The 17513-nt window shown below is 52.3% G+C and overlaps 1 protein-coding gene across 1 annotated transcript; it reads right to left on the bottom strand.

The window, feature by feature from the left end:
• Positions 1-1257: 1257 nt before the first annotated feature.
• Positions 1258-15757, bottom strand: LOC119848104 (ras-related protein Rab-11A-like). Its single transcript, XM_038383478.2, has 5 exons — positions 15503-15757; positions 4352-4547; positions 3436-3629; positions 1895-1975; positions 1258-1763 (listed from the first exon to the last, which is right to left on the bottom strand). Exons 1-5 carry the CDS (start codon positions 15540-15542, stop codon positions 1624-1626), a joined length of 651 nt encoding a protein of 216 aa, XP_038239406.1. The 5' UTR covers positions 15543-15757; the 3' UTR covers positions 1258-1623.
• Positions 15758-17513: the final 1756 nt, after the last annotated feature.

Raw genomic sequence — 17513 nt, 5'->3', positions numbered from 1 at the left:
GGGGGGAGGGGCAGGTTCAGAGCAGCACACAATCCAACCACAGCAGACAAAGGAGGGGGAATAAGCCACCACCAGTTACCCCCCTTCCTGCTCATCACTGGTTGTGGCCCCAGCAGACAGGCAAATGACCATGCAGACTCAACAGCCCAAACTCCCTTCTCAGCCCAGGTCCCTCTGGGACAGAGCACTGGGGAAGTTTGCCCTGATGTTCCCCATTCTTGGCTCAACCAGGACTCAGTTTCCAAGACTGGATCCAGACAAGGGCATGCAGGGGTTAGGACTGCTTAAACTAACCAGCAGCCCCAGCTTGCCCTTTTCTACACATAGAACTGAGCATAGCTGTGGCTACACCAAAGGCTGAGTGGGGCTAATCTCCAGGTGGGCGAGACCTCACGGGCAATTTTAGTAGGATCAGTGCTGAAGAGAGCAAAGCTTTGGTTGCGGCAATGAAGTGACACCAGTTTAAGATTCCAAGCCAGCAGCTACACAGTTTAAAGCAGGGGTGGGGGCGGAAAAAGCATCAAGTTCTTCCTTTATCTCGAGTCCAAGGCTCTGCTCGGACAGCAAAGAATAGAGCCGGTTCTCCACTCCTGGCAGAAAACAGCCCCGCCTCTCGGGGGTGCCCTTGGCTCTCGGGATGTGACAGAGACAGAGCTGGGTGAAGCCAATGGGAGTTGATGCTCAGCCCCTCTGGAAATCCTGCTCTAGCCGGGGACCAAAACTGTCAGACATGGGTGCCCAAAACGGAGGCACCGCAAACTATGAGTCACTCGCCACGTCAGTGCTCAGCTTGCACTTTCTCTTGGGAAGTGATAAAAGGCCGTGGATTCCGATCCCATTGATACTGGAGTAAATCCGGAGTTAACGCCGCCGGAACTCAAACCTAGCCTGATTCAGGAAGGACCAGAAAACTGTCAGCCAACCTGGGCTGGGCTCTTAGTGTTTCTCATGAGATCAGTGGGGCTTAGCCCCAGGGCTTTCAGCAGAGTCACTCTGGATTAAGACGGGTGTAACCACACTCTGCTTCCAGCCCACCTCACCACAGACAGAAGAGCTTGGTGATCCACAATAGACTCTCCCCAGTGTCCCAATCAGACCAGTCTAGCGAGCCTGCCTAGCAGCCACACCTGCAGGGTTGGGCCCTCAGGGCCCTTTGAGTCTTGTGTGAATGCACACACACCCACTAGGCCATTAGGGATCTTAAAAAGGTCTTTTCTTTTCTCTCTCTCTCTCTCTCTTTTTTTTTTTTTTTTTTTTTTTTTTTTTTTAAGGAGAGGCAGGGCTAAAGGGGAGATCCCCACAATGTATCTACTCCCATTAGAGTAGGCCCTATATAAACATACATCCAATAGCGTGTGGGAAGGGAGGGGCATGATACCACAGGAAATGATTATCTCAAATAGATAACACCTGTCTCCCCAAGGAAACGGTGGTGGCCCAGTTATGTTATATAGGAGTTACATTAAGTACAACAGTCCATGGGTTGCGGGAGGGAACAAGAGACAGGGAAAGGACAGGATCTTCTATAACACATGCTCCGACACCCCGCCCCCCTCACAGGGGGGCGGTCCCAGTGAGGGACGACAGCAGGGGTCTGCCTGCCTCTGGTGCCTCCCGTCAGGATCATATGTTCTGGCAGCAGGGAGCCTGTTTCCTCTCCTGGTGAGTGGGCAGGACTTTGACAGGGTCAATGGCCGTGCTGGACCCAAACTCCGGCTCCTGCTGCCCGGTCATCTGCCTCTGCGACACGATGCGGTAGATTTCTGCAGGCGGGAGAAAGAGCAACCCCAGGCGGTGAGGGGGGGTTCGTGTTCATCCCTTCCCACCCTTGCCCCCCCACAACATGGGCCACGGTCCCCACCCCACGGGAGCCAGGCAGCTGTGGGCCCCGTACCTGCCAGAATGCTGTGGAAGGCCGTCTCCACGTTGGTGGAGTCCAGGGCAGACGTCTCGATGAAGGACAGGCCATTCTTCTCTGCGGGGACAGGAAGCGGAGGGTTCAGACGGACGGACACACCCAGCAGAACTCCCAGGCCACTGGCAGGTCCCTTTACCTGGCCCGACAGAGCCCCCTTTAATCCAGCCCAGGTCCAGATCCCTTCAGGCCCACCCCCATGGCCCTTGCCCCAGCTCCCTCCCCAAACCCCACACTGCAATAACCAGCTGCTAGTGTGACAAGCCACCCTGCCAAGGGACCTCCCAAGCCAACAGCAGCACGAGCCAAAGCGTCCCAACAGAGGGTATAACCATTCATCTCCTCCACGGGGCAGAAGGGAGGGGAACCTGTGACGCCCAGTCACCAGGGGGGTACCCTGCAATGTGCCCGTCTGCTCGATCCCCCTCTCAACAGACCCCATCCACCCACCCCTGGGGGAAATTCCAGCTGACTCCTTTAACTGGCCTCTCTCAGAGGAACTGGTGCAACCCACAGCCCAGCAGACCCCATTGCTCATTGGCCAGGTCGGGCTGGAGATGGGACCATCCTGCTGGCTCCCCAGCTGGGGTATTCCCTCCCCTCCCCTCCCCTGGCCTCCAGTTCAGGCCAAGAGGTGAATCTAGCTCTGCCTCTGCTCTGGAGCCTGCCCCCACAACTGTGGCTGTCCAGAGCCCCCCTCTGAGTGCCCAACCACTGGAAGGCAGTGCCCTCTGGACGCTCCATCCATCCATGTCCACGATCCTGGGCACATCCTCGTGTGAATGAGGAGGTGCCTGCTGCTGATTTACATGGATGGGGGGGGCGAGCAATCCCCATCCCTCCCCCCATGCCCTTCTCCTGATGTCCTCTGCTAATTCACCTCCATCTGCATTAGAGCAGCCCTGCCCCCTCATCTGGGCTGTCAGCCCCCTCCAGACAACTGCTCCCCGACCCCCACTCACGCTGAGGAGCAGGGCTGGCTGGGCAGGCCCAGAGGCTGGGGTTTGGGAAAGTCTCTAGAGTGAAATACAGCATGAAAAGCCACAACCCAGACAGGCTGTGCTTCCCACCACGACCCGGGGCCCTCTCAGTGCTGCAGAGCAGCAGTGGGGATGGAACTGGGAACCCCCACACCCAGGCCCCAGCTGAGCTGAGGGAGAATCTCCATCACTGGCGAGGGAGTATGACACACGGTTATGCAGCGCCAAGGCCACCCAGAAAAGGGCAATGTGCTGGCTCGCTCATGCGACCCCCCCCCATTTTCGGCAATATTGAAGAGGCAACACAAACCTTTCCAGGATTCCCATGCACACCAGCCAGCTGTTACTCCCGAGTATCACCCCCATCATTTAGCCCTGCCCCACTGAACCCCAGCCCTGTCCCCTCCCGGGATGCCAGCCCCATCTCCCTGCTCTGCATTAGATCAGGTGGGCAAAGCAAAGAGAAACAGGAGAGAATTCCAGCTCTGTTCTCCCTGCAGCCCTGGGGCAGCTCCCGAAGTGGGGGAGCCGGGCCCGTACCTGCAAAGCTCTTGGCCTCGTCAGTGGGCACGGCCCGTAGGTGCCGCAGGTCGCTCTTGTTGCCCACCAGCATGATTACGATGTTTGTGTCGGCGTGGTCCTGCAGCTCCTTCAGCCAGCGCTCAGCGTTCTCGTAGGTCAAGTACTTGGCGATGTCGTAGACCAGGAGGGCACCCACCGCACCCCGGTAATACCTGGGTGGGAGAAAGAGCAGTGGTGTTGTCACGGGCAAGGCAGGAAGCACAGGGAGGGGCTGGAGTGGAGTAGGTCAAGCTGGATCCAGCTCAGACAGGGGCTCGTTCCAGCGTCATAGGGGGAGCCTGGGAGTCAAGATTCCTGGATTCTAGTCCCAGCTCTGGGGAGGGTAGTAGTGTCTAGTGGGTAGAGATTGGGGGGGACTGGGGACTCCTGGGTTCTATTACCCGCTGTGCCCAAGGTGACATATCAAGCTGTGCCTCAGTGCACAATTAGCCTGTGTAACTCACTGCCACAAGATATCACTGAGGCCTTGTACCAGGTTGCTTTGCCCCTTTAAGGGCCAGCCAGCCCAGTTCAGTTATCACACACAGCTGCCAGGGAAGGGAGGATTAGAAAACGCCAGCGAGTGGCTCAGTTGTGGAGGGAACTGCAGAGGAGACAGGAGCTCCTGAAGCAGCTGTATTGAAAGGGAGGGAGTGTCTTTTCAGCACAGAGAGTTAAGGGGGGCTGGGAGCTGTGGCCCAAGCAGCAGCAGGTGCTGGCTGTTGTCTGAGACAGCATCCTGGACTATCCGAACCTTCGCTCCGACTCAGCCTGTCCATTTCTATATTACTGTGTGTGTTAGACAGCTGTCGTGTTCCACCCCAGAAGTGGCTGCACTCTGAAGGGCTGCACTGCCTGTGCAACTCAGGCTCTAGGGCGAAATGCTACTACTCACGCTGAAGTGATGGCGCGGTAACGCTCCTGACCCGCCGTGTCCCAGATCTGAGCCTTCACGGTCTTGTTGTCCACCTGGATGCTCCGGGTAGCGAACTCCACCCCGATGGTGCTCTTGCTCTCCAGGTTGAACTCATTGCGGGTGAAGCGTGAGAGGAGGTTGCTCTTCCCTACACCGGAGTCCCCGATCAGCACCACTGAGAGGCACAAAGCGCAAGGTTAACAATCGGCCTATGGCACAAGGGTGCTTGCAATCTTCAACTCTCACCTGGCATCCGCTGATGCAGAGGGAGTATTGTCCCCATTCTGCAGCTGGGAAAACCGAGGCATGGAGCAGCAATTTGGAGCACACTCTCAGGGCCTAGTCTACCCTGGCATTGGCCCTGAGCAGCTACACCAATGCAAATCCTTCCTGTAGGTTTTGCACCAGCGCAAACAGTAGTGGGCAGCAGCTTTGCCTGTCTACACTAGGGGCTCCGGCCGTGTGGCTATCCTGCCGGATTAGCACCAAGCGCTCTCCGTTCCATGGCCCAGCGCCACTAAAGTCAGCAGGGCCTGCTCTGACTCATGCTGGGTTTTGGCCCCCAGAGCAGCCCGGTGGCATAAAGCCATGGACCCCCAGTGCACCTTGTCAAGGAGCAGTCCACAGTCGACCCTCGATCTTACCCTAACGCGTCCCCGTCTGCTGCTGTCTCAGGGAGCGTGTGGCCGGGATCAAGGGGAGAAGTGACAGTTCCAGCAGTTGGGTTGAAAGGGACCAATTCTAATTGGGTTGTAATAGCCACATTAGACCATTCCATTTTTTAATCAACAAATCCTGCACCTTGCCGGTGATCAGACTATCTGTGTTTCTCAAGGACCAGTCCGCGGACCCGTGCCAGTCCTTGAGATCTCCCTGACACAGCTTAGAAAGGCAGCAAGCCGGTCCCTGGTATTGAAAAGGTTGAGAAACACTGGACTAGATGACCTCTTGTGGGACCTTCTAATCCTCTGATTCTATGAAATGTGATCCCAGAGCAGGGGTCGGGGAGAAGCAGCTCCTGTTCTCCGATATTGGAACCAAATAACTTATGGCCGTTTAAACAACACCACAGACACTCAACAGGCTTTAAACAGGCCTCAGGAAAATTCCTGCCCCAGAGCTGGAGATTGCAAAGGTTTCAATCTTCTGCCTCCTCCTTCCCCAATAAGAGACACCCAAAGCAAGAAGTTAGCACCTGATGCAAATTTTGAGCCAGGGTTTGGGGTGGATGGAATTTGATGGAGAACTATAAGCAGCAAGAGGAAGGAGGGTCTTGTGGCTAAGGCGCTGGGCTGGGATTTGGGAAACATTGGTTCCATTCCCACCTTTGCCACGGACTCCCTGTGTGACCTTGGGTGAGTCACCTGGTCTCCCTGGGTCAGGTTCTGATTTATACCACAGAGCAGCGTGAAGGGACCTTATAGCAACTGACCGTGTACAGTTACTTACACGGTCACTTCACCCTGATGTGTAACTCCAACATTCTGATCTGGAGCAGCTACCATCCAGTCAGTGGCCTGCATGGAATGAGTTTGCTGGGCCTCAGTTCTTTCCGGACACGCATCAGAAACTGCTGCTATCAATGGCATACACAGCCCCTGCCCTGAAGAGCTTACAATCTAAACAGACAAGACAGATGGGGAAACTGAAGCACACAGTAGAACAGGGACTTCCCCAAGGTCAGAGCCTGGACTAGAACCCAGGTCCCCAGAGTCCTAGATGTGTTCTAGCCACTAGGCCATGCTGCCCCTTGAGGACAAAGGCCTCTCTTGCCACAGAGAATAGTGGCCTACTACTGCTCTACTACTGCTGCCAGCTAATGGAGTTGCTCCTTTATCTCAATTAGCAGAGAGGTCTGCGCCCTTGGTGCTGAATGTCCAGAGGGTGGGTTACAAAAAGCATCTCCAACCAGTCCCAGCTTAGCCCTGTTCCTGGAGAACCTATGCATTAAAGTGCCTCAGTTAAACAAACAGTGGCGCCAGGGGTTTTCTCTCTGTGGTTTCTGTATCAAGTTGGTTCAGTTTATGACTCAGCAGAGAATGATTTTTCCAACCACCGGCTCTGCAAACCCATCTTGGGAGCAGAGACACAAAACTGCTGTCTCCCCCACAAACCAATGCTCCAAGGCAAAGCGTGTGTGTGTGTGTGTGTGTGTGCGCACGCACGCGCACGCACACATTCAATTAAACCCAAAGGGGGTGAATTCCAAACCGAACAAAGGAAAATACTTTTCTCCACGCCACCTACAAGAGTTCTGAGCAGGGTTAAACAAGGATTCGACATTTATACAGAGGATTAGACAGGAAGACCCAGAGTTAGAAGATTGAAAGCTTTGGAAAGGACAGACATCTGAACTATGAACCAAGTTCTAGCTAAGGGATGGTGGTGGGGGATATCATCAGAAGCAGATTACAGTCATGGCAAAAATTCTTGCACTTCTCTCTGGCACTGGCCACAGGACAGTCTCTAAAATGGTTATCTGGCTCCCGTTCTCGGAGCACCTCACAATTTCTAACATATTTCTCCTTACATCCCCCTTGTGAGGCAGGGAAGTGCTATTATGCCCATTGTATAGATGGGGAAACTGAGGGGCAGAGCGAGAACAAGTGACGTGCCCAGGGTCACACAACTGTGGCAAAGTAGGGAATTGAATGCTGGTCTCCCAAGTCCCAGGCCAACGCTGTAACCACCGGGCCATCCTTCCTCACTGGTCTAATCCACTCTAAATTACTATGTTCCCAAGAAAACCCATTTCGGGCTCCCTTTTATCCCCAGAAGGGCCAAGATAGGTGACTGCTTGTTTGCCGAGTCAGAAGACCAGACTCCAAGCCACAGGGAACAGCAAGAAAGTTTCATAAAAATTACTTTTTCTGACTAAAATCTCTTTTTAAATAAGCCCCAGATAACCAAGTAACGCAGGGCCGGGGGGTGGGGAAATCTCTTGACTGCAAGTGAATGGCAGCAATCTATGAAATCTACTGTAGTGTAAAATGAGTTGCTGTTATTAGCAAGGTCATTTGGAAGGCACAGAAGCGTCATTAATGATTGCAATTTTTTTTTAAAGGTAGGACGTAACTGGAAGGGGCTGGACTCTGGAAATCCTGAATCAAAAGTTGCCTGGTGTTAGATGGAGGCCAGGGAGGTGGCTGGTTTCTTGGCATATCAGGAGTGGGAATTGTACCTGGTATGACAGCGTCAGGCAGCAAAAATACGGACACAGGGGCCTGATTCTTATTCATGTTAAGGCCCCTTTGCACAGCTCTGGCATTGCTCACTCAACCTGGGGGCCATTCACATCACTGGCAGCATAAAGGGACTTTAAGGTAAGAATCAGACCTCTAGATATCACCACCTAGCTCTCATCCAGCATGCAAAGGAGGGCAGTATCACTATCCCCATTGTACAGATGGGGAAACTGAGGCACAGGAGGGGTTTGACCTGCCTGTGGTCACCCAGGAGGTCAGTGGTAGAATTGGGAATATAACCCATGGTCTTCTGAATCCCAATCCAATGCTTTATCTACTAGGTCAGGCTGGCTCCCATAAGTAGAATAAGGAGTCAACTGAATATTTCCCACTGCCTACATAGCCTAATATGCAGACCACTGAACTGGAATTCAGAAGACTTTTCTTTCTGTTCTCAGCTCTGCCACCAGCTTGCTGGGTGACCTTGGGCAAGTCCCTTCCTCCCATGGCTTGGGACAGAGCTACTCAGAAAATAGATTTTCCATCCCCCCAAAAATTTCAAGACTTTGCGGGGGGGGGGGGGGGAAGTCCTTCCAGATTGAGAAGAAAGAAAGTATCAGAAATGTTTTTGGCCAAAACAAAATTCCAAACACAATTTTGTCTGGGGTCAATTTCATTCTGCTTGTGACCCTTCATACTAAAAACGTACATTTCAAAATGAACAGTGCTTTTGAAACGACAAATCAAAACTTGCCACGCTGCTAGCGTGGCATTTAGACATTTTCAACATGCCTTTTTAAACACAAGTGTCCAGGTTGATTGGATTTTGCTAAAACCTTCTGGTTTTGTTGAAACTGCATTTTCCAAGGGAAAACTGTTTCAAGGAAAGTTTTCCAACAAGCTGTATCCAGGAAGCGACAAAGCCGGCATGCACACTTCAGAAGAGTGCACACAGTCACTCCAGAAATGTAGACGCTACAGGAATAAACTGGAGTCAGTGAGCTCTAGCAGGCCTCTCTGGGATTTGCCAATCAGCTTTCATCAACAGGAACGTACCACTTCCCCTTGCTTAACCACAGGGCTTCCTCCAGTTGCTGGTACTGCTAGGGTAACAGGTGATTCTTCCAAAGGAAGTAATGCTCACGCCTTTCCTCTCTGCCTACTTGAAAGGCCTGAACAGATGGCTTTCCCCCCATGCTACAGGTAGGTCAAGTTGAGGAAAGGAGAGATGATGTGACCGACCTGGGACAGCAGACCCCACTATACATACCCCCCAGTAAGAGAGTCCCTGCCTCTGAGAGCTTACAGTTTGAATAGACAAGGCAAAGTGTGTGTGGGGGAAACTGAGGCACAGACAGGGGACATGATTTGCCCAGCATCACCCAGCCAGGAATCTAATTCTCTCCTCCAGCCTCTCAGGCTATGCCTACACATAGGGCAGCGTGCAGAGCACAGGCATGTAGCTACACACCGCAGGGAAAGGCTCTGGCACGACACTGCGCTGCTAACAATGGCCGTGTAGATGTAGGAGGCACTGCCTGGGTGTGTACAGAGCTGGATAGGACCTATAACCTCAGGGTTTGAGTGTGTACGGCACTCTAGGGTACTCACCCAAGACATCTACATGGCTATTTATCCCCTTGCCAGCCGGGCCTGCAGTGTCCATACTCAACACGCCAATGTAAGCGTAGACATGCCCTCAGACACACAGGACTTGGGATCGAGTTGATCGTCCCATGAATTAGATATTCGGTGTCTTCCGCCCAGATGAACGGCGATATAGGGTGCTTCCACGGTTCCCGTCACCAGAGCAACTGAGCAGGGAAGCCCCCAGAAATATTTCACGTGGCCCAGGGCTCCCCGCCCCCTTCTCCCAGCCAGCCTCCCCATGCTTGTAGCCGCTTTCGAGGTTGACGTGATGTGTATACGGCTGCAGACGCCATTGCAGGGGAGCACCTGGCACCTGAGCATCCTCTGGGAAGGAGGGAAGTCGTTTCCTCCCCCCACTGTACAGATCAGAGAGGTTGATTGTGAGATCTCTGGACATCTGAGAAGAGGGCGAGTCTCCTACCATGCATATAGCAGCTGCCCTCCTATACAGCGACAACTTCCCACAAGGCAGCACACCTGAAGGATACTGGGATGCCTACCCACAGTGCAACCTGTTTTGGCCAAGCAGAGCCTGATGCTATGAGGCGGCAATGGGCTGGCACAAGCAGCCCAGTGTGAACCCCCAAAATAGCTGTGCCTATGGCCAACAAAACTACTCTCCAGTGCAACTGTCTAGTGCAGACCCAGCCCATGCAACTTGACACACATGGAGTCCACGACCCATAGGGAATTGACCCTGAGTCTTCTCAGTGTTCGGATAGGGTCTTAACCACAAGGCCATCCTTCCTGTCCTCGTAAGCCTCTTTTAGCTGCCTCTATAACCATCACTTCCCCAAAACAATACCCATTTCGCTAGCTGTTTTCTTGGGTCCGCTCTGGCCCAAGGAGAGGTGGAACAGCGTCTTGCCTGTGTCTTTCAGATGATTGTCCAGGTGTCACACATCCCCTAAGCACCAAACGGCTCAGAGCTCCCTGCTCTGGTTTTGTTTGCCGTATAAGAAGTGCTCGGATCTAACTCTTCTTGTTTGTTTCTAGCCCACAGGGGAGTATTGGGAATTGACGCTGCCATAATTGGTCACCGCCTAACTTCCTACCTGGTGACAGGAAAATGCGTCACCGTGGTAAAACCTCAGAAGATTGCGTGGGGGAAAAGGAGAAAGCCCCAGGTCTGAATTCTCACTTATGGTCGGGTCTGGGCTGCACCAGGCTTTTTACCAGCATAGCTCTGTTGGTCGGAGGTCTGTAGGAGTGATCCTTGACAGACATAGCTGTGCTGGCAGAAGGCCCTACTGTAGCTGCAGTTATACCTGCAAAACTGTGCTTTTACCAGTACAACTTGTTCTGCTGTGTGTGTGTAATAAGCTATCTGGTATAAATTGCATCCATCTAAGAGGACTTTGCCAGTATGGAGTGCATATAAGAACTCAAGTCACTGGCTTTGTACTTTTGGATACATTGTGAAAAACAATTACTCTTACTCTGCACTTCTCTAGCCACCTTTCATTCAGAAAGCATCTTACAAATGCATGAGACAATTCCCCTGGGGAGTTGGGCCTGTTTCCCAGGTGGGGAAACTGAGGCACTAATGCAACTTGCCCAAGGTCACACAGCCTGTCAGCGGCAGAGCTGGGAAGAGAATCCAGGAGGCCTGTGGTCTCTCTGCTCAAGGTCCCCATGCTGCTTGCCTGCAGTAGCAAAGGAGACAGGCAAGAAGGCAGGATATAGGGGAAGAGTGAAGAGACTTAAAGGGGCGCATGAGAGTGATTTAACAGAATATGGCTGCAAGGGAAGAGCGCTGGGGCACATTAGCTCATTGTCCTCAGAGGTGAGGTGTGAGCAGTAGGCTGGGAGCCAGGAACTCAGAGCTGTAATCCCAGCACTGACACCCCCATGGTTGCAGGATCCCGGCCTCTGTGCCTCTATTTCTCCATTGGTAAACCACAGACAATGATTCTGACCCCCAATTACAGCATGGGTTTAATTTATATTTGCAAAGTCGTCTGAAATCAGAAAGGCCCTTGTCAGTACCGTGAGTTAGTATGTTGCAAATGCAGTTATTAATATGACAAGCTTGGGAGTCCAGAAGGTAATCAAAAATAGCTTGTAAGGTCACTTAGGAACTATGGTAAGCCCCAAGCTGTTTACATGGCCATTTAGAACGTCACAGCAACTGTGGGAATAGACTCAGATCCCCTGGCACCTAAATAGAGGCCCTACCTTCTGACTTAAAGGAGAATCACCACTAGGTGTTAGCAGTATAGGGTCTATGACATACAGCATTGTAGTTCTGATTCCATCCAACACACAGAGCACATGAAGACGTGAAAGCACTGCAAAGCAGGCTACACATGAAAAAGGTATGTGGTCTAGGGAAGGCTTCCTAGCCTTGAAAATAAGTGGTTATAGGTTCAAGTCCCACTTGATTATTTATAGAAAGGGGTAAAAATACTCTGGCTGGTGCTTTGCAGGAGACCGGAATAGTCCCTTCTGGCCTTAATCTCTGTGCAATCAGATTTTAATAACTTCCATTCTGCAGCCACCTTGCAAACCTGCGAAGAATTCACCCTGCCTTACCCTTCACTCTGCAGTGCCTTTTGCACTGAATATCACGTGTCCTTCAAAGCCTCAGTAGCAGGGACCGTGGATATCCTTGAGACTCTATTGGAGATAACAATGGATACAGCCTTGAGCTTACAGGAGCACCAAGGAAGAAGTGGAGACAGAAGGGTTTGAAGAAAGACTGAATTCACAGCCCCTTTGCATGGCCAGAGCAATACAAGAATGGCCAGACTGGATTAGACCAATAGCCCATCTAGTCCAGTACCCTGGATCAAACAGTGGCCAATACCAGAGCTTCAGGGGGAGTGTACCGAACAGGGCAATTTTGGAGAGATCCACCTCGTGCTCCCCTCCCAGTTTCTGGCCCTCAGAGGTTTAGAGTGGCTGGATTATGGGATTGCGTCCCTGATCCTCTTGGCTAATATCTTATTAACTTATCTGGTTCTTTTTTGAACCCAGTTATGCTTTTGGGCATCACAATGTCCCATGGCAATGAGTTCCACAGGTTAATTGTGCGTTGTGTGAAAAAGAACTTCCTCTTGTTTGCATTAAACCTGCTGCCTATTAATTTCATCAGTGAAAAACTGCCATAAATTGAGGAGAATGGGCCCAATTCTGATCTCACAGACAATGATTTTAAAGCATTGCAACTCCACTGATTGCAATGGAGTTATACTCGATCACTATGGGGGTAACCGAGATCGGACTCCGGCCTGATGTATCCTGCCCGTGGAGCAACCTGCACAGAACTTGGAGGGAGGAGCAGAAGTTGCAGGAGGAAAGAGTTTGGAGGAGGCACCTGGAAGTCAGTCGGTGTGCACATGGCTAGCATGCTAGCTGCAGCTTTTGTGTGAACAGCTCTCTTAAGAAACAGTTTTAGAAACCTGGAGGCCTCTCATGTTATTACCCAGTGTGTGGTACCTGAAATAGACTCACAATGGAGATTTAGTGCCTTATTCTCGTTTATATTCAGGCCCCATTTACAATCCTCTGGCAGCAAAAAGGAGCCTTCAAGAGAGCGGTGATGACAGTTGTACATTAAGGTCCCTAGAGAGGAAGGATGTCCCAATGGTTAAGGTGCGAGCCAGGACTTGAGAGACCTGGGTTCAATTCCCTGCTCTGACTCTGTGGGTGACTTTGGGAAAGTCATTTAACCTCTCTGTGCTTCTGTTCGCCCTGTGGCACAATGGGGATAACAGCTCTGCCCTGCCTCACAGAGATGTTGTGAGGATAAATACCTTGAAGATGGTGAGATGCTCAGTATTACTGGGATGGAGCCAGTTATGTATCTTAGCACCTGTTGCCAGAGGGGTGTAAAGGAGAATCAGGCCATAGAGCTTGTCCACACCCAGGCTTAACTAACAGTGGGGTTGTTTTAAAGTCGACCAGTGAAAACCCTGGTTTATAGCAATTTAGCTCAAGTCAATTTCTTGCCCGTGAAGCTATTACATGCTGCTGCCTCCAATTGACCAGGAACCCCCTCAAATCCCCTTTACCTTCAATGGACTGGCATCTACAGAAGAAGGGCATCCCCAACTCTTTTACTAGCGATTGGGGTGAAGTTTGAGTTCCATTGGATTCGTATGTTTCGGGTACTGCAAATATCCCAGGGTTTTAAATGCCAGGGTGCATGGAAGTCATGAAATGATTCAATTAAGTGAAAATGAGCTGGGAAGGAGGCTCTCTTTATCAAAGCACGGATTCTGTCACCTGCTATCTTATCATTTACACCAGTGCGAAATGCTACCATGCCGGAATGGTAGCATTTTGCCTCAGTGTAAAGTGACTCCATGTGAAGGTGTGCAGCAATGGAGATTCAGGCCCAGGGCATCCTGGTCTCATTTCCCACCTTTAGGTCAATTTCCCCATTGCCCGTAAGAGCTTCACAAGAGACAGGTGTGTCCGGGAGGCGGGCTGGGAGCTGTGCAAGGAGCTGCTGGTTTTATAGGAAACCACCTGAAAGGCACAAGCGGCTTGAGCCATTTATGGCCTTTCAGAGAAGTGACTCATCAGGAGCGGAGCATGACGACTTAATGCATCCTGGACTCGATTCATCCAGTAGATGATATCTTGCCAGTCCAGCCTCTCCTTGCCTCCCAACCCTTTCTCTGTCCTCATTCATCTGCGGCTGGCTGCCGCTAGATGATTGCTAAACGGTCCCATGACAGGCAGGTGGAACTTCATGGCAACAATGAGGACAGAACCCAGAACCCCTCTAGCACAAGAGCCTGCCACCTGAATGACAGGAGGATCCCCATCAGCTGGCAGCAGTAAATGGCCTATGACACAGAGTGGAGCAGTGCTGGTTCCATCCAGCAGAGGACAGTGGCACACATGCGATATTATGATAATGTGTTGAAAAAGTCTTTTAAGTCCTCATAGCTTTTGCTGGAACTTAAAGATAGAAGAAAAGCAAGTGAGCTGGCGGTCAGACACACACACAACTAACAACAGCTGCTAGTGCCTGATATCCATGGATCTCAAAGCACTTTGCAAACATTAGTGCATTAGCTTTTGCATCCCCACGTGGGAAGTCAGTATTATTCCCATTACATACAAGGGGAAGCTGAGGCACAGAACATTGCTGGGACTTGCCCAAGTCACTAGAGATGGGTGTAGCAGAACCCAGGAGTCCTGACTCACAGCCCTGTGCTCCCGCCACAAGCCCCTCCCCTTCCCAATTGCAGCAGAGATAGTGACATCACTTGTTTCAATATTACTCACTTAAAGAAACCAGCATCACCTCTGTGCTTTGTGCACCAGGTCAGCTCAGAACAGGCTAGTGAAACCTGCCAGGTTCTGGGAGGGGCCCACGGTGCCGGGGCAGGTAGATACCAAGGGGATGGACACAGTTCAGACACTAGGGCTGCATGGTGCAGGGGGAGGTTTATGTGGGTCGAACTGTGAGGCTGCACTGAGCAGACTGGGCTAGCAAGGGGTTTCCCCCTCATCACAGCTCAGCTGGGGCATCCCCCATTGATTTTCCCTCAACTCTTTCACACACACTATCCACACCCAGGCCAGTAACCAGGGCAGAGTAGCCAGTCCAGCTGGAGCCAGAGAGAACCACAGGGGCTGTCAGTGTCCAGCAGCATCCATAAAGTAAGCCACCAACCCACCCTGCTAGGACGCTCTCTGGGCCAGGGCGTCTTTCCATTATATGTTTGTACATGCACCTAGCACGCCCTGTTTAGGCCACTAGCGCTACCCCAACACAGACAACCACCACCACCACCACCAATGTCCATCACTTCCCACCACCGACCCCCTGCAATGCGCCTGGTCGTAAAGGACTCTTGCCTCAGTGAGCAGCCCTCTTCCCATCCCCCCACCCTCAATATCCAAGCAGGTGCCATAAAGTCAAGGGGATGCCCCCCACACCCAATTCTGGGTTCAGAGCAACCCATGCAGGTGTTTTTTTTTCAAATGGGATCACGGATGATAATTATTTGCATTGCAGTAGCCCTGGGAAGCCCCTGTCTTGGCCCAAGATCCCATGGCACTAGGTGCTGTACAAATACAGAACAAAATGACACTGCCCCGTAGAGCTTGCAATCTAAACATGGGCCATAGAAGGGGGATGAGGAAGACAGAGTTAGACTAGCAGGATCCAAACCCCAAGGGTAGCTAAGCCAGAGGGTTCTGGTTTCGGGCCATCTCCGAGAGCAGCTGAGACTGATAATAACTCATCTCCCAGCCCAGGCTGGGCAGGTACCTCCCAGGGATAGAAGCAGTGAAGCCAGGTTGCAAAGGAAGCCCCAGGAGGAAAAGTTACCTTTAAAGAGATAATCATACTCATCATCCTTGCCACGCATCCTGCCGCCCGCTCCCTAGGTGAGGCTTCCTCCCCGCGCACACCTGTGCTCTGGTCCCCCTGCCCCCAGACTCTGGCAAGGCTGATCTCAGCTCTCTGGGATTTCCTGGACTGGGCCAGCGACCCCCACTAGGGCAGGCCTCACCAAGCCTTCCCTGCACACCCATTGGTCTGCTGCTCTCCGCCTCTCCTGCTCTGACTGGCCAGTGGGGCTGTCCCTCACTGGCCAGGCTGGCAAGGTACTCACCTGGCACAGGTATGTGGGGTGGGGTTTGCATGATTTTTTTTTAAAGGAGCCATGTCTCCTTTTTCCTCTTTCTCTCTTGGGTGTGATGGGAGAGGGTCAGGAGGCAGATGAATGGGGTGGATGGAGCAGGGAGGCTGGCTCTCTCCCCTAGCTGGCAGCCTCTTTGAGGGAGAACTAGTAAATCACATCCAGTGCCTGTCATATTCCTTTAACTCTTTGTCTTGAACACGCAGTCACATGGGGGGGAGAGATGGGGTGAGGGAGTTTTTGTATGACTATGTTAATAAAATGATCTGTGCACCACTGCCCCTGCTGGATGGAATCAGAACTGCTGGTCTGTGTGTCATAGACCCTTCACTGCCCACGGCTCCTGAACTAGGAGGATCTTTGTTCTAGCTGAGATGGAGAAGCAAACGCACACGTGTGTGCTCAGACACATGCATACTCCCTCTCTCTTGCACACTCATGTGCAGGCACATACACATTTGTTCAGAGAATCACAGGGTTAGAAGGGACCGCAAAAGTCATGTAGTCTAACCCTCTGCCAAGATGCAGGATTTGTATGTTCACTTGCACACTCACACTCATGTTCACTCTCTCACACACTTGTGTGATTGCATACACGCTTGCTTTGCACACTTGTGCGGGTGCACTTGTACTCCCTTGCACTCTCACAGGTGCACACTCCCACATGCACACATGCCTGCTCAATCATACTTGTGTGCATGCACACATCTGTATGCACATGTTTACACACATGCATTAATGCTTGTGCACACACACACACCATGTGGCTCTCACCAAAGTTTTGGGTTTGTTCCAATTAGCCCCAAAATTTCAGCACAAAGCCGGGCTGAATCAAGCCACTGGGCTCGGAACGGTTCCATCGACAAGCTCTAACCCAGCTCCCCTGGGCTGGCTGGGAAGCAGGGCCCCAGCTCTTGACTCCGGGAGCCTTGCAGCTAATCTGACCAGACTTTCAGGTTGATGGCTCATCGTGGGCCCCTGAGGCTGGTGTCATTAGCCAAGGTCCCTGCAGCTCTAGGGAGGGGCTGATTGACATGGCTGCTCCCTGGGAGGTGGGTCTGTATGCAGTGAACTATGGTACAAACTCTGTCCTCCCTCCCTCCCCCAGCCCCTACCCTGTCAAGTAGGCAGTTCAGCCCCCGCCCTCCCCGCAGCAGACCAACACTAAGGAGCCCCCATGGGTGAGATACAGTCTCTCATCCCCCATCCCTTAGCGTAACCAGCTCCTCTTGGGCTGCTAACAGGGCTTGAACCGAGGACTTTCAGAGCTCAAAGCAGGGAGCTGCAGCCAACCTAGCAACCTCTTCCATGGACCAGACACTAGAGGGCGACAATGAGACGCCTTCAGGGCTCCATTAGCTGAGAGTGGCGGATGACTTATCAACCGCTGCTTCACGCTGGCCACTAGAGGGCAACAAAGAGGCAAACTCCGAGCTAGGACAGCCCTTGGGTACGTAGAGTCGGACCCCCTGTTACCCAGAGCGCTGGGGGAACACCCATGACTTTCCGTGTGGCTGACCAGCAGGCTTTGAAGTCTGAGCTTAGAGTCCCCTGACGAGGAGTGCAGACTTGCAGGCCCTTTGGACCAGCTGCCTCTGTGCAAATCATGCCCTCGGCAACCCCTTTGTTCTCCTGGAGAGGGGTCCTCAGCGCGGGAGTGGCCCTGCTCCCCAGCAGTGGCCTGGCAGGATGGCAGAA

Source organism: Dermochelys coriacea, chromosome 24 (assembly GCF_009764565.3).
Source record: "Dermochelys coriacea isolate rDerCor1 chromosome 24, rDerCor1.pri.v4, whole genome shotgun sequence".
NCBI lineage: Eukaryota > Metazoa > Chordata > Testudines > Dermochelyidae > Dermochelys > Dermochelys coriacea.
This window is presented reverse-complemented; position numbering and strand designations above follow the sequence as displayed.